General features: G+C 41.3%; 1 protein-coding gene across 1 annotated transcript in view; it reads left to right on the top strand.

Moving 5' to 3' along the window:
• Positions 1-9,092: 9,092 nt before the first annotated feature.
• adck1 (aarF domain containing kinase 1) overlaps positions 9,093-21,757 on the top strand; it is a gene marked incomplete at its 5' end in the record, with an annotated part of 63,839 nt that continues 51,174 nt past the window's right edge. Inside the window, 2 exon segments of the mRNA XM_034231873.1 lie at positions 9,093-9,296; positions 21,585-21,743. Coding sequence (XP_034087764.1) covers positions 9,093-9,296; positions 21,585-21,743 — 363 coding nt within the window.

Below are 21,757 nucleotides of genomic sequence, written 5' to 3'. Positions count from 1 at the left end.
TGTGTCTCTGTGTGTCTGTGTGTGTCTCTGTGTGTCTGTGTGTGTCTCTGTGTGTCTCTGTGTGTATCTGTGTCTTTGTGTGTCTCTGTGTGTCTCTGTGTCTCTGTGTGTATCTCTGTGTCTCTGTGTGTATCTGTGTCTCTGTGTGTATATGTGTCTCTGTGTGTCTCTGTGTGTGTCTTTGTGTGTTTATGTGTGTCTCTGTGTGTTTATGTGTGTCTCTGTGTGTCTTTGTGTTTATGTGTGTCTCTGTGTGTTTATGTGTGTCTCTGTGTGTCTCTCTGTGTATCTGTGTCTCTGTGTGTATCTGTGTCTCTGTGTGTTTATGTGTGTCTCTGTGTGTCTCTCTGTGTATCTGTGTCTCTCTCTGTGTATCTGTGTGTCTTTGTGTGTTTCTGTGTGTCTCTGTGTGTCTCTGTGTGTATCTGTGTCTCTGTGTGTCTTTTTGTGTTTCTGTGTGTCTCTCTGTTGTAACACAAATTAACCTCTGTGTCTAATTTGCTAGCGGTCTATGTAATTGGACGGTGCATATGTGGAGATGGTAGGAGGAGGCCAGTATCAGCCTATCCCAGAGAAGCATTGGTTTCAGAATGTCAGCGAGCAGCATTGCCATGGTGATGTCATCCTTAAGCTGTGCGCCAGCCTTCATTGGACAAAGCTTACTGATTACTGGAAGAGAGGAAAGAGGAGGAATAATACATCTGGAGATTAGACTACGAGCCACGGGCAAACTGATACCAGATTCTCATTTTGATCAGCTTCAATACGCATTTGTACAGAAACGTCTCTCACGACGATGACTGCAGGTGATCGTGTTGTTTGAAAGGCAGTTGGCATCAGATTGAGATAGTAATAAAAAATGATTGATAAGGAATTGTTTATGAAACTGATTTATTTTTAAGACCTGTGTAAGGTGCATCATTACTCGAACACAAGGATGACAATGGCAGTCATTTCAAATGGAAGATTAACAGCATAGTTTTTATAATGTTAAATGTCTAACAACACTTGATATATATCATTTCATTTAATCTCTTAGGGATGAGAACAGAAAAGCTTTGGCCTTTGTTGTTATGTACAGACACAGTATTTAAAACATCTATCCCTTGATGATAAGATACTTTGTTTTTTTCTAATTATTTTACCTATTGGACCTCCTTGAAACGAAGTAACCACACTGTAAAATGTTTGGCTGTAAAATTACAGTAAATTACTGGCTACTAGTTGCATGGGTTTCACCGTAATTTACTGTAAATAGTTCACAGTTAATGACTGTAAATATTTCACAGTAATTTACTGTAGATATTTTACAGTAAATTAGAATAAAAGTACAACTAAATACTGTGACTTTACAGTTGACATGCCCATGGAATTACTGTGATATAGCAGTACAGAGCTGTGGTATTATGGTACCTTGCTGTACATAGATTACAGTAATTACCTGTATTTTCACACTATTACTGTAGAAGTAATGCAACCCGCAACATGACAGAATACACGCAATAACCGGTACTTGGTAACGAGCATTTATTGATAATCAGCCGTTTGCTCACACAAGCGAAACGGGAAACAAAAAGAGGTCTGGAGGACTGGCCAAAAGGAACAAACAGAAGGAGGGAACCCGAACCAGCCACACCACAGACCGTAGGACCCAGAGCTCCCCCTAACCAGAAATCAAATATAAACCCTATGGGAAACAAAATAACGCTGCGAAAACTGGACTACCAGGTCCTCCAGGCTAAACATAAACACATCTGCAAAAATATGGCCTACAGCTCAAAATGGCAAAGAGGTATTCTAAGGAGTGTCTCCCGGCGTTAGGATAGGCGAGACATCCTTCTCCTCCAGCTTCTCTTTATATACACGGCTGAGTGGAATTTGGAACACCTGGGCAGAGGCGGAGCCAGGGGAAGACCAGGTGCACCTGGGCAGAGGCGGAGCCATGGGCAGACCAGGTGCAGACCATGGCTGCTTCTCAGGTCGACTATTTTCATTTCCTCGCTCCTCGGTCCTCGGTCTCACCGGAAGTTGATTTGCCTGCGCCATCTTGAGTACCGTCCCATGGCTCTTATTTCTGCCGGAGGACCGAGGAGCGAGGAGCGATAATGGAGGAGCGATAACCGAGGAACCACCAGACCATCCTTCGATGAAATCCTCACATACTCGCCCCGCCCCCTTACTGTGTATCGCTCACTGATTGGACGATGCAGCGCTGATGCTTCTTGACATGAGAGCAGTTTCCCAGCGGAGTGAAGAAAATACATGAACCTCACGGGAGTCACTCCTCAGTTTATACCGTGTTTTGTTTCAATTAATGTATCATTTAGTTACAAATATGTGATATATCTGAACAACAAAGTGGTCAAAAATCATTTTATTCATTTATTGGAAACATTTTCATGATCGCTTTTTTCGTTTTACATTTTCATTTATTGTCATTTCCATTCAGTCAGTCATTAAGTGCTATTAAAATGTTAATTTGCTACATATCCACACAAACACACAAAGTGTGCAATCCAATGAATGTTAATCTAACTGGGTTTTGATAGATAATATATCTCTTTTTCTTCTCTCAATTATTTTATTTCTATTGTACACTAATCAATATTAATCAAACTATTGTTCGTTTATACATTTTAAGAATGGCGTTTATGTTTACTTTTTTGAGAATTAGTTCTTATTTTATTTATTGGGGTCTACAACAGATGATACAAATGTTTGTGTCAGTAAATGTGTACTAACAGAGGCGGGGGTGTGTGTGGAAATAACGGGGACAGAGCTGCTGTCAGACGATCAGCTGTGCAGCGTCATCACAAACGGACGTCGCTTCACTCCGGAGGAAAGGACGTCCCATTGCTCTTAAAACTCATTTCCCTGCTTCTCGTGGTTTCCTTGCGTCCCTCCATGCTTCCCTGGTAGGAGGGACTAGACGCAGGGAAACGACGCAAGTGAGGGAAGCAAGGATTTCATTTAATCGACCTGAGAAGCAGCCCATGTTGCATCGTTTATTTTAAGGCACATGCAGCGGTGCCCCTTTCAATTTAAAGGAGACCTATCATGCTATATTTAAATGATATAGTGTATGACCATACCTATATAAGTTATATTTATACATTTTATTTTTCAAAATACCAAACAGATCATTTTTTAGCCATGCCTCGTTTTGCTCATTTTCGCTCTTTTCCAAGCCTGTCTTTGAAAATTCTGAGCAGCAGCTGACCACGCCCCCTGCAGAAGAGCGGGGCATGAGCCGGTGAGAGTCACGTTACCATGCTTGCTGTGATTACGAGTGTGGAATAAACATGTCATCTCAGAGCAATGCATGTGTTCAAGCGTATTATCAATTTGATCCAGAGACTGACCCTGAAGCAGCGGAGGTTTTGGTGGAGGTGCAAACATCTCGGTTGCAGCAGGACGTTTTTGAATGGTTAGTTGACAAGCTGTTGTCCCTATTTATTTTACTCTGTTTGTTACGATGCTTGCTACTTATTCCGTTCATATTTTGGCTAATTAGCAAGAATGCAATGTGTAGTTTGTAATTTAGAGCTTGTAACGCAAAAACAGCGATACATATATATATTTATAAAGGGAGACGTTCATATTTTCAGCATATATACAATGGCCTCATTGCGTTTATTAATAGTTTACAGTCCTTTTCTTCCAACATCGTGCAACAACCGTTGGAAAGTTCAATAACTTAGGGTGATAAAAAGTATAACTCCAACAACACCTCAGTTGTCAGCAATGTGTGTAGGTTCATGTGTTTTTAAAAGCTCAGTTATTGACTTCTTTCTACAGGTGTACATGTGCAAATTGCGCCATGATGCCTTCTGAACGGAGAATGTGCTGCATGGAGATACCACAGGTAACATTTTTGATAGCTTCACTAAGTTGTCTGTTTAGAGAATACATTTTTCACATGTCATTCAATATATGTTTATCACACTAGGTGTCAAGACGGATGCAGGAACTTGAGGACTCTGTAACCTGTGGTGGACCATCCTGGATTGGAGCCTGTGTGCCTGAATGTGTTCTCCCTGCAGAATGCATTGAATATTTACAGAGCTGAACATGGTGGACTACAGTTGAGGCAAATAGAGCAGTGAGTGGTTTGTTTTGACTGAAATTGTAAAACGAATGCCAATATTGTTCATGGAAATAAATACTGGTGTATATGGCTTTATGCAATCTTTCATTCTGTCATTGTACATGTACTATTATATACTACACAGCAATGGCATAACACGCCCATGTGTACGACAACAAAAGTCCACACACAACCTTATGCTTTTGAAATCAGAATATTCTTTACCCATCCAAACATGAATAATCACGACACATTTGATATCAACTCGGAACTTTATTGTCAAAATCAACGGTTCTTTGAACCCATAAAAAAAAACTAAATGTACTTGTATTTTGTATAAATGACACTAAATATATTTTTTAATGATTTCAGGCGTCACAGGTATCTAGCCTACAGAAGCTTTGTGAGCTGGTGCTGGGGCTTCCTTGGACGCAGGATCAGAGTGGTGATTCCGGCCTGCGTTGTCCTCAAGGAGGCAGGAGTTTCCTGATCCGCAAAATGTCGATGTTGGGTTCAGACAGCAGCCAAATTGAACCGTGTAGCATACCCGGAGATGACCTCCTCCCTGTCAGGTCGCTCATAATGGTGCAGGGTCCACAAAGACTTGGTCGAAGATGAGGTCCATCAAGTTGGCCACGTAGCCTGTGCAATGTTAAAAAAAAAGCACAACAAAAAATGTGGTTTAGATTAGTATATGCATGTAAAAAACTGAAAGTTCTTTCAAATGTTTTTATTTTATATTTGTAAATAGTTGTATAATAAATATTTTAAACACTTACGGAATGTGGGGTCAGTCTTTACTGGTTTTGCTCTGCATTCTCCCTTCCTGGCCTTTGGGAACTGCAGTTTATACAGAGGGTTTCCAGTGGATGTTGGCTTGTGCACGCTCAGCGTTTTCATTGTAGTGCAGGGCTGCCAGGTACAGTCTTTCATTTCCGCCATGATAAAAAAAAAAAGTAAATAATAGCAAAGGATGTACAAATTGTCACTAATTAGTAAGTATGTGAGGTGCTGGCCTGTAAAGAAGAAAACATAGTTAGAACAAAATCATCTCAATTTAGTATTCAGGATCAGAAAATACTATTTGGATAAATATTGTCTGAAATCCCAAAAGATGGGGCTTAAAACTCTCTATTTAGCAAAGCTCTTTGCTTAGCCTTTCCAATCTGAGTTAGTTTTGAACCGTAACGTGCATGCTGTGTTTCTGACTCAATACAGATGATGTGTTGGAGAGGGGCTGAGCTCAGTAGACTGACTGTAATGAGTGCTAGCCACTAATTAGCCTGTTGCTAGGTAAGGCCTCGTCAACAACAACAGACCAACGGGGCTTTAGCTCCGTTTTACTCGTGGTGTGTGTCCCCCCTCGCATACACACAGTGTTGTATCCGAACACACCCCCATTTATATTCATGTGCGTAAACAAGTAAACATACAAAAGCTTTTACATATAACGCTGCAAAAAACGGCATGTCTCATTAGCGTAGCGTAGCTTAGCTTACAGATCTGATCGTTCTTACAGACTACAATCACAAAAGCTTTTACATATAACGCTGGAAAAAACGGCACTTACCTACAGAAGATTACGTTTGTTATTATAACTTACTCAATATGATTTTAGAGGATACAAAATACTAATAAATAGGAGAATAAATACTTGTGTTATCGGCTAGGGCGTGGCTTTACAGCCTTCACACAGATCGCCATTACGGCAGTATGTCTGAACATGTTAGCAAATGCCTGATAATTAAAATAAAAGACAAAGCAAAGACTGCGGAGCGTACAATATAAAATGTTATAAAAACATATAAACACCTAACCGATTACTATTTGGGTTTGAGGCGACATTGATACGGCGAAGCTACATGCTACATGCAACATACTACAAGCTAGAGATAGCTTTATCAGGAAAAACACCGCTAAATAAAAACGTACAGCTTCAAAATTGGATGTGTCCTCACTGGCCTGCTCCCGGATGGTTGGTATTGATCCCGGGTTTAGCATTAGTTTGGAGGCATATCCGTGTTGGACTTGAGAGAAGTTCATAAACATGTCCGTCGTAAAATGTTTGGAACACAGTCACACCAACAGAAATCTGCCGTGGTCTTCTGGCACATGTCCCTTGAAAATGAAGTCTAGCCACAGATTATTTTCTTTTTCCACTGATGGCATTGCATGCAGTCCCCTTTCTCGAGTCTTGCAGCCAACAACAGCACAACGTTTAACTGGCTTAGACATCCTGGCAAGAGCAGGCAAAAACACAGATGTGACTGGAGTTGATTTAGCCTGCTGATAGCCTATATGCGAATGAGAGGTTTGGCAATGCACGTGGCCGTGGCTCATTCCCCTGATAGGTGGAGAGTTGACCAATAAGCGGAGCACGTCTTTGTGACGTAGAAAATAAGTGAAATCTGGATCCGTTTTTTTCAGATCCGTTGCAGCCCCTTTTTTAGAGATTTGGCTAAGGAGGAAAATAGAGAGGGTTGTGTTTTCTGACACTTGGTGAGTTCCCTGGAACACCGGGGACACATATTCATGTATAAAGACGTACAAAGGTGCATTTTGCATGATAGGTCCCCTTTAAGTAAAACCTGCACCAAAAAAAGAAATTAGTATTTAAAGCCAAGCAAGAGCGATAAAAGCAAGAAAATCACTTAATTTGTTGTGTTATCACAGAGGATGGTCTGAATACAGTATTTTACTGTGAAATAATACAGTAACATGTTGTGAAATCCTGGTAATCATTGATCCTGTACATTCACAGTAATTAACTGTGCCTGTATTGATTTCACTCATTATATTGTGAACATTACAGGTAAAGACTGTAAAGTGGTAAAACAGTAATTTATTTAAAAATATTACAGCTAAATATTGTGAAATCATGGTAATATTTTACAGTGCAGGCACATGTTCAAACACTCACACTACGAGCATGTGATGCAATAAACTGTGTTTAATGACGAGGAAAACTGGAAAATATTTTGTTGATTTTAAATACAATTTGCTAAATATTATATAATCAATGTTATCAACCATGTAATCAACCTGGGCTTTAATTTAGGTGTGTTTTCAGATTAAAAGTTTAAATAAGCAATGTTTAAAATAATTGTTTTGATCAGTTGAAACCAGGCAACATATATTGGGAAATCACCATTGCTGAGCTAGTTCAATTCCAGAGGAATATCTATTATCAGACAACTGTTTTTTATTTATTCAGAATTCAAATCTGTCAAATTTGAAGAAATTAAGGGTGTATTTAATAAATATGGTTTGTCTATTCAAACTCCGGAGAATGGGATCATAATTTCAAAATGTAAGTCAAACTTGTCTTTCTTTAAGATTCTGAACATTTCCTTTTTTTATTTCCAGTATTGTGAGATTCAAGATTTAATTCTGTCCTTCTCAAAATTAATAACCTAAGAAGTTTCTTTTTTTGTTGCCCATGTCTCCTTATTAAAATATTTGTTGAGGATGCTTTGATGCATTTTATGTTTTGGTTTAGTATATCCAAAAATGCATTGTATAAAAAAAACATGTTTATGTATAATACATCACAAAATAAATGTTCTACCAATTATGTATTAAAGCTTTTCCCATTAAGATAACTGGTCGTTTATAGGTGCCTTGATCATTTTTATAAAAAGGTTCCTGCTCATCTGGTAATCTCTGCTACTGCTGTGTCATCAGGGCCCAGATGACACTCATGTCAAATGGTAACTAGTTGTTATGACAGCAGGCTGTGTGTGTGTGTGTGTGTGTGTGTGTGTGTGTGTGTGTGTGTGTGTGTGTGTGTGTGTGTGTGTGTGTGTGTGTGTGTGTGTGTGTGTGTGTGTGTGTGTGTGTGTGTGTGTGTGTGTGTGTGTGTGTGTGTGTGTGTGTGTGTGTGTGTGTGTGTTACAGAGGTTAAGGGGAGCTAATTTCACGGCTTTTTATTTGCAGTGGTCTCAGGAGATGAGCCCCTCTATAAGCATTATCACTTCCAGCTGGTTCTAATGAGACAGAAGGGACAAGGGGCCAACACACACACATACACACACACCGGCACATTCATCATTTTGGGCCCTTCAACATAATAGTCGTTTAATTCTGTTAAATCTGTTCTTTTTTAATAATCTAAGATGTACTCTTTTCAATATAATATGAATGTTTTCAATCTCTTACATTTCTATTGTCTCTTTCTTATTATAATTGTATTACTGCTGTATATCTCACTGTCTCAAAACCCCACAACCGGCAGAAGGTTCTAAAATATTTTGAATGTTAAACTTGGATAAATGTTAAAAGTGACTATCAGCTTTTCACCTTTCCCTCATGGCTGTAAGTAAAACAAGTCAAGCCTGAAATACTGATATATCCCCAAATTAACTGTATTCTACTCTATATGTATTGTTTAGAATGTTACCATATATATACAGTTTTATAATACTAATCATGAAAAAATAATGAAACTGCGTTCCTCGTTATGTAAATAATAATGCAGAGGACGTTTGGCCTTCCATTTAGCTATTGCTATCGGTCTACTTGCCCACACACTGTTCTCATCATTACTTTCTCCTGATGTATCTTCTTTAGTGCTGGAACGGAAGTTACAAGAAATCATCAAATCAGTGATCAAAGACTTATTTTCAGATGTTATTATAGTATTAGTAGCCAACACTGTGTGATGAAGGAATACAGTGAACCTTCAGATCATCATTTGTGACTGCACTATATTAGGATTAGGAATAGACTTGTGTTCATGTAATAGACACCAGTGTGATGTGAACTATAGTGCACACATCCATCCCTCCAACTGTTCACTGACAACAATTGACTCTACTTCTGGTTCTACAAATGACCATGATCTTCAGTGGGCAGATAACAAAAACGTCTTCAATGCATTAATGGTGGAAGAGGATGAACCCTTACAGACACTGTTTGGCTCCATCCTCAGGCCAAATGTTAAAACTGTTGCATTCTCGAGTCCTTCAATCCTGTTTCTGACTTTAGGCTGTCTTTTCCCCTGCAGGTGCATCTGCGATCGGCAGAACGTCTTCGAGACTTGTGCTGTGCCAACCGGGGGACTTTCATCAAGGTGGGCCAACACCTCGGGGCCCTGGACTACCTGCTGCCTGAGGAGTACACGTGCACCCTGAAGGTGCTCCACAGCCGGGCTCCTCAGAGCAGCATGCAGGAGATCCAGCAGGTCATCAGAGAAGACCTCGGCAAGGAGGTACGTTGGACTGGGTCATAACTTCATGTACTGTAACTTCCTTATTCTTTGGTCTCTGTGTTGCTTTGGGTTTATAGTTTCGTTTAAAGGGGTCTGATGGCACAGTTATATGTTGTTCTCTGAAGGTAAGGGCATGTGCTGGTCCCTGCATGTGTGTGTTGCAGGAAGAAGAAAAAGGGCAAACAACACTATCTGTTTGACTATCTGTCCTAATTTCATTTAATAAGCAGCCGTGCTCCTGATGCCGCCGATAATGTTGCTTTTAGTGCATAGGGCCACGTCTGCTCTCAAACTAGTTGTTATGACAGCAGGCTGTCTCAGGTTGTGTGTGTGTGTGTGTGTGGGTGTGTGTGTGTGTGTGTGTGTGTGTGTGTGTGTGTGTGTGTGTGTGTGTGTGTGTGTGTGTGCGTGCGTGTGTGTGTGTGTGCATGTGTGTGTGTGTGCGTGTGTGTGTGCGTGTGTGTGTGTGTGTGTGCGTGTGTGTGTGTGTGCGTGCGTGTGTGTGTGTGTGTGTGTGTGCATGTGTGTGCGTGCGTGCGTGTGTGTGTGTGTGCGCGTGTGTGTACGGTGTGTGTGTGTGCGTGTGTGTGTGTGTGTGCGTGTGTATGTGCGTGTGTGCGTGTGTGTGTGCGTGCTTGTGTGTGTGTGTGCGTGTGTGTGCGTGTGTATGTGCGTGTGTGCGTGTGTGTGTGCGTGCTTGTGTGTGTGTGTGCGTGTGTGTGTGTGCGTGTGTGTGTGCGTGTGTGCGTGTGTGTGTGCGTGTGTCGTGTGTGTGCGTTGTGTGTGTGAGTGTGTGTGCGTGTGTGTGCGTGTTGTGTGTGTGTGTGTGTGCGTGTGTGTGTGTGCGTGTGTGTGCGTTGTGTGTGTGTGTGTGCGTGTGTGTGTGTGTGTGCGTGTGTGTGTGCGTGCTTGTGTGTGTGTGCGTGTGCGTGTGTGTGTGCGTGTGTGTGTGTGCGTGCGTGTGTGTGTGTGCGTGTGTGTGTGTGTGCGTGTGTTTGTGTGTGTGGTGTGCGTGTGTGTGTGTGTGCGTGTGTGTGTGCGTGTGTGTGCGTGTGTGTGTTGTGTGTGTGTGTGTGTGTGTGTGTGTTAAAGAAAAGGCTTACTTAGTTGAAAATATTACATAAGCATTTCTAGGGAAATAGAGCATGTTGCTCTCCCAGAACATACATGCGGTTTGCTTTGTGCTTTACACCAAAGTAGCTAAACCTTTAATACCTGCCTTTAATGGATATTATGGTGATTGTTGCAAATCACTGATTGTCTTGTTGAGACTGTTTTGTGTCAATGTTGAATTTTTATATTAATGGCGCTATATTGAAGATATTCTTTGTGTACTTGAAGGAGATTCTGATCAAATTACAAGTGTCCAGATAGTAACACGGCATCAAGTAAGTTGCGCTGACAGACGACAGAGCCCCGCAGCGAGGCTCCCCCCGCCCTCCCGTAGACAGTTCACGAGCTCAGTCACTTCATAACACCAAAGATGGGTCGCGGTAAACGCTCTGAAGTGAGGCTCCACTACACTGAAAAAGAAAAAGACAAGGCACAAATTGGTTCCATAAACAAGTGAATTAACAAACAGACTGTAGCCTATGCCAACAATAAATCAAACCTGTAGATATGTTCCACTACGTTCAGCACCCGGGTCAGTGCACACACGCACAGTGCTGCCCATGGTCCTGAAACTACAGCTACTCACATTACATGTGTCTTGTCAAGTTATTAGATTTGTTTTTATCCGTCTAAACATGCTTGGAAGGATGGGGCCTGCCCGAAGACATGCAAGACATGCTGCATTGTGAAACATTGCAACAATATTGACATCCATTTCCCATTTCCATGGAAACATTTGAATGGAAACATTCTGTACATGGTCCCAAAAGTTTGCTGAATTATAATATAAATAATTGAAAACAATATAATGTCTTAACAAGCCCCATGTCATTCAGAGCCACTTCTATGTGTTATCCAGATATAGCGTATCTTTCTAAAAGAGGGCAGCACAGTGAATGCCCCCCCTCCCTTTGGGATTGCCAGCAGAATAATGACTCTGATTAGCTCGGAGTCAGGGTGCAACTTCAGCGCCATTCTCTGTTTGGTTCACACATGAAGTATGCCTTCTCATGTTCGTTGAATATTCTCAAATGCAAGACGTAACTACTGCCTGCTGTTTTCAGCACTATTTCTGTTTACTTATGCATTTCTACTGTTCATGGATTTGGAGAGATTTGCCTAGATAAGGCCAAAAGGCTGTCATTTCCCATATAGAGTGAAACTACTGAAAGGTCATGATGATCTGTTTCCAGGCCAGATATTACAACTAGTTAGTGGCATAGTGGTTATTGAGCTTCAGGAATTGGCAGTACGTTCTCATAGTGGAGTGTCCAACAATAAAACATGACCATTCTGCTGATGCTGTTCTACTTTGTAACCACCTGTCAGACTGGATTTCCCTTCTCAAAGGATTCATCTTGTTGAATTCACACATTTTAAGTTAACTACTGCCGGAATCTTTGCAAAGTTTTACACACAGAAATTAAGTAATCTAATTTAGTGACTTATAAGAGACTGCCTAACACATAAGGCACATAACAAAGGGGCTTTAAAAATCTTAAATCCAAAATATACAAGACAAGTAAAGACCCTTTAAACAAAAAACAAACAATTTAATTCTCAGTTGAGTTCAATGAAATGAGGATTTGCTGTGTGTTTCATTTCATTTCATTGCAAACCTTTATTTATCCAGGTGTATCCCATTGAGATCATTGATCTCTTTTTCAAGGGAGACCTGCTCAAATAGGTTCCACATGAAACATAAACAGAACAACAAAAAGGACATCATACAGCATCATTACAGGGATTTATAATTTACATAACTATCCACATGAACAGGGACCAACAGCTTCCGATTGAGTAGCATCCAACCGAGCTTTAAAAACATTTAGGGGCACCAGATTGCTCAGTTTCCATTTCAGTTGCAGACTATTCCAAGACAGAGGAGCTGCGCATCTAAAAGCTGTCTTCCCTAAGATAGTCCTAGCAGTTGGCACATTTAATAAAACCACAGCATGCGATCTCAGGCAGTAGCCACTTACAATTCTCCGTGAGATCAGGGAGCAGAAATAAGATGGAAGTTTCCCTAACATGGCTTTGTATATAAAGATGTACCAGTGACTGAGCCTCCGTACAGTTAGTGAAGGCAAACCAGCGTAAGAATGTGTACAAACACATTCTTCCTTTATTACCAGATCCTGACCCTCACATTAGAACAGTTGGATAGTATGGAGTGGGAATTTGGATGTTCTCTTTTCACTTAAGCGATCTCTTTCATTCATGCTCTTCTGTGCTCTAATAATGTGTTTGTCCTAACACAGCTGGGGCCAACATGTTCACTTTGTAATGCTGAAAGAGACAGCAATGTGTGGCCATCCCAATGTAGAGCCTCAGGGGCCATTTTATATGTGCCATAACTCATTTCAGGGAACGTATGTCACTGTGGGTCTGCCTTCCGGGAGGGGGGCCTGCACACATACATTACCATGTGTATTAACTACATAGCTGAGATTAACATAAGCCGTGACTGAGTGGTAAGGTTTGCCTTTGAACCGGAGGCTACAAGCCGGGCATTGGTGATACACGAACACTGCAAACATGACAAAGTGGTTGGACCATTCATTCCAACATTCTTTATTTGTTTTAAATGTTCATGTTGATATTAGATCATTTTCAGCCATGCTTTGCAGACATTTGTTACAATTGCTTTTGGCTTAAAATGTTCAGAGCCTGATTTATAAATATAGATAGAAGTAGACACCAGCTGGCTTCTACGGCATGGGGCAAACATTTGAGGGCCACCAAAAGGCTGATCATTCATAAGACATCTGTACACCAAGCTGCATACATGTAAAATAATACGGACACGTTGAGAGAAAGGCAACAAGCAGGGAACAAAACGTCTGTGGCCCCTCTTTGGACTCTTGAGCCTGGGACTTGGGGACCCTCATGTACAAATCAGCTGGTGAAATGACAATGATCTCGGGGGACTTCATCCATGTTAGAATGGAAAGCACCCTTCCCAACTATGTGAGCTGTAGAACCAGAGAGAAGAGGTCACTGGGAATGGTCTGAGGAAGCCTACCATACCCCTTTTCTACTGAACTTGCAAACTAAATCAGTTTGCTTTTCCTCCAACAAGAAGCCAGATTTCACGATCTGTGTCCTGCTTTGCTGTTGCTTTATTACAATCCACAGGAGCCAGGTTGAAATATCAGACGGATGGGATAGATACACAGATCCACCGTTTAGCCAAACTACAGTGAGATATTGCTCTGTCTGCAGCTAAGCATCCTTTGACACTTTTACAGTGATCGTATAGTGGTATAATTTGTTTAGAGGAAAAAGATTCTAAATACAAATGTAAAGAAAACCAATAACATCAATTACAAACATAAAACAATTTAGTTTGTAATTGTGAGTTACAATAAAGATTAACTAAATGACTTACATGAACAGTATTCACAAACAACATTGAATATTTTCAGACATTATATCTACATATATCTGTATATATATATATATATATATATATATATATACATTTACAATTGTGTTCAAATTAAAAGCTATGCTGCCATCTTGTGGTAACGACACAATATAGCAGTACTATTGAAAACACATAAATTGCACTTCAATAAAACATTTAACAGCTCAAAGTGAACATACCTGCAACACATGTCTCTGACAAAGGCGATGGTCTGCTTGGAGGGTCTGACTCGATTCCTGCTGCAATAGCTTCAGCTACAGACTTAAGGACCTGGTCGTGCCTCCAACGGTACCGTCCTTCTCCAAGCGCCTTTGGGCAGCAGCTTAAGATGTGCTCCAGGTTTCCTAGCTTGGAGCACAGTGGGCATGCTGGTGACTCTTCTATGCCCCATATGTGAAGGTTCGATGGGCTTGGGAGCACATCGTACACTGCCTTAACAAGAAACTTGATGTGATGTGGCTCTGCTTTCCAAAGCTCAGCCCATGTTACTTTTCCCTCGCTTTTCGCTAGTGGAGCATGCTCATGAACAGGGGGGGCGGGGTGCTATTGAACTGTTCGCCGGAGCCTCGCAGCGGGGTTACTGCGGAGCGCATAAAGCAGACTGTTCACGTGATAGCAGAGGGAACAGATACCGGAGGGGTAGAGCGAGGGAGTTAATCGCTCGCAGATGGCGTCATGCTCGCGGACGCATAACCTAAATGGGTCGCTAAATATACTTTGGCGGACGTTAATATACCTGGGCGGCCCGCCCATGTAAAGTCTATGTGTGGGAAACCCTGGTTGCTGACCCTCCTCTCTAAGGTTTTGACAATGGAGATAGGAACTGCATAGATGAGGAGGGGCCAAAGGATTCTAGGAAGAATGCCGTGCTGATACACCCAGGCTTTGAACTTTCCAGGTAGTCCAGACTTGTCCACAGATTTCAGCCAGCCATCCAACTCAGTGCAGGTCGACTGGATGGATATTGTGTCCCTCAGTGAGCCGTCAAAAACCTTGCCTAAGTTTATGACTGGCTTCTCTGAGATGGTTCGGATGACTGTGCCTTCGATGTTAAACCGGAACTTTTCTTCTACCTTGCCTTTCCTCAGCACCATGGACCGTGATTTGGCTGGTTTAAATCACATACGGGCCCACTTCATCAATCTTCCGAGCCCCTGCAGAATCCATCGGCAGCCTGGGACTGATTCAGTGGTGACTGTGAGGTCATCCATGATTGCCCTGATGGGTGGTTGCCGTTGAGTGGACTTTGATAGGGGCCCTCTGCACTCTGGTTCAGCAGACTTTGTGAGCATGTTCATGGCTAGGGAGAATAGTGTCACAGAGATAGTGCACCCTGTGATGATAGCAATCTCCACTGTGTGCCAGCTTGATGTGACTGCTCCTGAAGAGACCCTCATCCTCAAGTTGTTGTAATAGTCAGCAATGAGGTCACTTATCCTACTGGGGACGTGATGTTTTTTCAAAGTGAGTTGCACCAGCTTGTGTGGAATGGAGCTGTATGCGTTTGCCAAGTTGAGCCATAGTACTGAAAGATTGCCCTTGTTTTCTCTGGCCTCCCTGATGAGTTGAGTCACCACACTGTTGTGTTCCAGACAGCCTGGCATCCCTGATATGCTGTCCTTCTGGACTGATGTGTCGATGTAGGTGTTCTTGGCCAGGTAGGCGCAGAGCCGGTTGGAAACTGAGCTGAAGAAAATCTTCGCCTCGACACACAGCAGGGAGATTTTCATTTCATTTTCATTTAATCATTTATTTGAATAGGGACAATGCACATTAATGAACACTTAAGACAAATAATGCTTCAAGTGTAAATATGCTGGATTTTAGCTTTGAGCTACTTTCCATCCGTAGTCCCGTCACATACAACATATAAGAAAATGACATTTCAGGGCTCGACATTATAAATGGTCCGCTGGCCCGGAAGCACTATTTAGACTCCCAGGGCCAGCATAACGTACTTTCCACTTGCGCGCTCGGGCCACTAAAAATATTGCTTTTTTTAAAAAAAATGGTCCTGTGGTATTGGTATTTTGACTAGCAATTTAGTTAAATTGTTTCGTTTATTAACGCTACAACATAGCGTTGCGTGAGTCGGTTGTCGTTGTTGGGTGAAAAGCAAACAGCTGTTGGGTGAAAAGCAAACAGCTGTTTGCTGCGGAGCGCAGCGCAAGCAGGCTCCCGTGAGCGGGAGCGCGCTCCTTCACTACAGACTATCGCGCCACCTAACCATTCGCCAAAATGTTTTTAATACCAGCGGTAACCGGCCAAGTGCCGGGAAAAAAACAATCTTCAAATAAAAGAAAGTCTCCGGAGGAGTTAAAGGAGAGTGACAGGGAGCATGAGAAGAAGAGGGAGAGAAAGTTTCAGCCAGCTTGATCGATGGAGTTGGCTTCTAGTGGTGCAGTGACGCATCCTAGAACCCTTTTATAATCTATCGATTAGATTTATGATTCGAAAATTATAAAAGTAGGGTAGACATGTGGAGATTATCCGGCTGAACAAAACGTGCATTTATCAAACAGGTTTGTTTTCCACAGACCTTATTTCCAGCTATTTTCCAAAACCCTGTGGAGAAATCCCATTGCTTTTTTGTCGAGGGAACCAGCAGCTTACTTCCTGGTTTTAGGATGCGTCACTGGCTGCACCTCTCAATATGATGCCAATATAAACAAGGTCTTCTGTCGGCTCTGTACATCAATGCCGACCTATGCTGACAAGTAAGTGAAGAGTAGACAATATAAAGGAAGGGCGAAATGTCCCAGCAGTTTAGGATAATGAAGGATCTAATCTAATATATTACATAGCCATATGTCTAACTCCTAATGACAGGAAGGCAGAAAGTGCATTATACAAATAATAATACTCATAATAATAGCAGACATTTTTTAACAATGACCACAATATCATTATTTTAATAAACCAAATATGAACAATTGAGGAAAATGAGGAAAAACTGATTGTTCAAATGTTGTAGTATGTAGTAATGTAGTTAGTGCATAAATTACTATTGCAACTAATGTGTTAATTTTCTTCATTATTAGTCGATTTATTTTGGACGAATGCTCCGGGCCAGTTGTTACAATGGTGGGGCCAGTGATAATACAAGTCCACCGGCCCGGAGGGCCAGCGGAATGTTACCCTTAATGTCTACCCCTGCATTTATAAACATAGCAACAAATAAATACATGATATGCAAAAAGAGCAAGAGCAGCATACAAGCATTTACCACAAGGCAGTACAATGTAGCAGCTATAATACATAAAGTACAAGAGGAGATACCCCTGTGTTAAAGTGCATTTAGCGGTGATTGCACGTCTGTTTGTTTCTCAACCATTCTTTGAGTTGAGCTTTAAAGCTATTGAGAGTGGGACAATCCCGTGTCTCAGTTGGGAGGCTCTTCCAGAATGAGCTGCCTTTGTGTGTTGTGAATTAACAGCCGCCCCTGGCCAACTTGGGGCAAAGTTATATGATGAGGCCCTCTGTGTCGCGAGCAGGAGAAGTGCTTTGGGACCGTCTATAAACTGCAACGCCGAAAATATATATTCATATATAACTTCATTTTTTTAAGATGTAGTGCTACCAAACACATCAATGGTTATGTTGTTGTTACAGTAGAACACTTATTTTTGAATAAATATGCTTTTAAATATTTTTCAGGCTTTTTTATTCAAAACTATTTTAAAATACTTTGACATTTTACAATGTAATGCAACCAAACCCCTTTCACACATCAATAGTATATTTCTGCTACTACATCAGGGTTGTCCAAACTACGGCCCGGGGCCAAATGCGGCCCGAGGGCCATTTTGAATCGGCCCTCAGCTAATTAAAAAAGTATAATGAAATATGGCCCACAAATTAAACGTGTGCATGTTTTATATTGTACTTCTTAAACATATATGTGTTAATAAGCCCACATTTTCTAACAAATCTAAGTTGATAAGAAAAAAGCTCAATAACTTATTTAGATAACATATATTTAATATTTCCTCTTATTATAAGCAATCGGAAGCTTGTGTGTTAAGGAATGAGCTGCCAACAAAATAAATGCGAAAATCGTATTGGTGAACACGAATCAATAGATCAATTTCGTGACTATAACACGAAATGCTGTGAGACTGTGTTGTTCACACGGTTTGCGGCTAACTAGCTAGCTGGAAGACGGCCATACCTGCCAAACCTACCGATTTGGGCGGTATACTACCGCTTTTGACATGTTTCTACCGCCTACCGACTTAGCTGGTTTTCCCTACCGATTTTCAATATTCCCAAACTATAGCAAATAAAAATGACACTACATAGACACTGGACTCGACTTTTGGCGGACACCATTTGCAGCGTGTCTGTGATCGCATCATACAAACAGTCCGCTGTGTTTCTGAAAGAGAAACAACGTGCAGACCGGGGGTAACGCTGCCTTTCCTCTGCACCTCCGGGGCTGATGGGTAATCACTCCCAAATGAGTTTAAGGGAACAAGGCATTTGAGTCCTGCAGGATTTCCCGTTAGTATCAGTGTCTCGAAAACACATGTTGGCGACTGAAAGACATCCAGTGTTTGATCTTTTCCTGAAGCATCCTTCACCTACAGTGTCTCAACTGAAAGAGGACCACAAACAGACACAAAATATAATTTTTATATAAATATTTATCTCCCATTCTTTCACTTTTTCTGTCATTTTCAACACCAAACATGTCGTTAATGTCTCTGTTTAGTGAACTACAGCAATCTGAAAGCCTGTACATTATTTATATCACACTTTATCAGTAGAAAAATGCAGGAAATAACTTTTTTAATGCAGTATTTTCTGATTTATGGCGCAACACAAAGATATTTCGCAAACCTTTGACTCTAATATGTCAACAACATGAAACTTTAAAAATGTTTTTACATCCTGACACATCCTTCCAGTGCTTCTCAAAGTGTGGTCCGTGAGCGCCCCCTAGTGGTCCGTGAGTATATTGGTAACATTTCACATTTGAAATAAATTAATTAATTAAAGTTTCCCGCACTCTCGCGGGAATATCTCCGCAATGGAGCGAGCTTAAGTTTAACTTTTGATTGCATGATATAGCCCAGTGCAACACCTTCATCACACATGTGGCCACTTGTTTGTACCATTTTCTGGCGATTTGTAAAAAACGATGTGTTTTTTGATATTTGTGGAGTTAGGTGGTCCGCGAGTGTTTTTGTATTGGTTAAGTGGTCCTTGGTATGAAAAAGTTTGAGAAATACTGATCTACACTGTCTCAACTGAAAGAGGACCAGAAACACATTAAAAATATAATAAAATGTGGAGACTTTGGGTATTATAGATATTTATCTCCCATTCTTTTACTTTTCGGGCATTTTACAGACTAAACATGTCGTTGATGTCACTGTTTACCAAACTACCACTTTTTCTGAAAAATGCTTAAAATTATGCAATATATGTTAAATACATGGTTTATACATGTAATCACTGGGGTTCCATTTCTCCTGATTACCTAATTTGGGCGTGCACATTTGCCGCGCGCAAACCTACCTCTTTTGGATTTGGAAAGGCTCACTCTCAGTTTATATACAATTCTTTAATAAGTGATACAACTACTAAAGACATTTAGTTAGTTAGTAAATGCAGATAGATTTTACACAAAATGGTACACGTAGATCACAATTATTATCATATTTACAACTGAGTGAACAGAGCAACAAGTCACCCGCAGCTAAGAATCCTTTGACACTGAGGGATTTCCAAAATGCACCACATTCAGCGTAACACTCGCTTCCGGCTGCAGTTTCTCAAAAATAAAATGGCAAAACTATGGCTGTAGTCCCAGTTTAACAGGATTTAAAAGGGGGCCTATCATGCAAAATGCCCTTTTTGATCTCTTTTATACATAAATATGTGTCCCCGGTGTGTCTCTTTCTTCCGTACCCAAATCTCTAAAAACGGGGCTACAACGGAGTTGATCCAGATTTGCGGCGATTTGACGTCATATCGGCGGCGGACCCACAGCACTCTCAGAAACGTTGCTATCAGAAACAATGCCCGACGGTTTTGGACGTAATATGGTCTGTGTTTACATTAGCATCGCTAACACTCAGAGCTAACCTGTACTGGAGAGCATGTGTGTGAAGAAGCAGGAAATAAAAAGGAACTCACCTTGTTGTATAACCGGCAAGAGAGAAAGCCTTTGAGCTCCATACTGTTTCAGAAATGATCCTTGATAATCAAGGCATTATCTGCCGGTAGAATGTCCCGCATGAGCAGGCATAAGCTCCGCCCCTCTTTTTTATACATTTTCTTTTTTTTAAAGCTTTATACCCAAAATCAGCACTTTTGAAACAGGAAATGAAATAGAGGGATATGAGGCATGGCTAGAATGGGTGATCTGTTTGGTATTTTGAGCAAAACACTTCATAGACATGTTTTTTTTTATCTGAGACCTATGCTATTGCCTAAAAATAGCATGATAGGTGACCTTTAATAAAACAAACATTCATTATTTACACTGTTACACAAGCACAATTGATTGTTTGCCACTATGATTCAGTAGCACGCCTAGACTACTCCAACTCCCTCCTGGCTGGTCTACCTGCATGTGCCATCCGACCTCTGCAGCTCATCCAGAATGCAGCGGCTCGTCTGGTCTTCAACCTTCCTAAATTTTCACACACCACTCCGCTCCTCCGCTCCCTTCACTGGCTTCCGGTAACTGCTAGAATCCACTTCAAGACACTGGTACTTGCGTACCATGCTGCGAATGGATCTGGCCCTTCGTACATCCAGGACATGGTTAAACTGTACACCCCAGCGCGTGCACTCCGCTCTGCATCAGCCAAACAGCTCGCTGCACCCTCGCTGCGAAGGGGACCCAAGTTCCCATCAGCAGAAACACGTGGGTTTGCTATCCTGGCTCCAAAATGGTGGAATGAGCTCCCCATTGACATCAGGACAGCAGAAAGCTTACACACCTTCCGGCGCAGACTGAAAACTCATCTCTTTCGACTCCACTTCGAGCGATAGAACTATTAACAAAGCACTTATATACTAAAAATGGACTGGCTTATCTATAGCCAGTTGAGTAGCACTTGAAATGTTTGGCTCTATGAAACCTGATATACTTTATGATTCTGTTTTCTTCAAGGTTGTGTCTTCCTGGTCGAATGTACTTATTGTAAGTCGCTTTGGATAAAAGCGTCAGCTAAATGCAATGTAATGTAAAGTAGCACACTCGACAGGCGTTTAGCCTGAGGTTTCCTACTGAAAGTAGCTGCCACACCAGTAGCTTCCCCTGATGCACATGTCGGCATGTCTCCATGAATGTATATATATTTTCAGTTTATTTGACAATGTTTGGCAACATAGTTACATAATAAAGGTTTGCATAATGTAAGTTCCTCTTGTATTACATAGATGGTTAAACTTTTGGGTTTATCAACTGCCTATCAACAACTGGGGTTAAATTGAACCGTTAAAAGTATGCTTAAATGCAAATCAGTTTACCTTGTGTCAGCTGAAATTGTGTTATTTATATGCAAGGGCGCCGTAAGGGGGTGAAAAGTTAGGACGATTCTAAGGGCCTGTGACTGACAGGGGCCTACTATTTTAACAACTATTTTAGAACATTTTTTAGAAAAAAATGTTTAAGTAACCAATGTGATATCTTTTCATGGGGCCCAAAATCCCTGTTTTCATGGCATATGAAATTCATACTGCTCTTTCCCACTCTTATCTTCTTCATCTCTTTCTGTCTCCCTCAGCTGTCAGAGTTATTTCTGTCCTTTGAGGAGAAGCCTCATGGTGCAGCCTCCTTAGCCCAGGTCCACAAGGCACTGTTGCATGATGGGAGGACAGTGGCCATCAAGGTTCAACACCCCAAAGTCCAGAGCCAGAGTGTCAAGGACATAGTGATGATGGAGGTGAGTGTGTCTCT

This window comes from Gymnodraco acuticeps, unplaced genomic scaffold (genome assembly GCF_902827175.1).
Source record: "Gymnodraco acuticeps unplaced genomic scaffold, fGymAcu1.1, whole genome shotgun sequence".
NCBI classification, from domain to species: domain Eukaryota; kingdom Metazoa; phylum Chordata; class Actinopteri; order Perciformes; family Bathydraconidae; genus Gymnodraco; species Gymnodraco acuticeps.
This window is presented reverse-complemented; position numbering and strand designations above follow the sequence as displayed.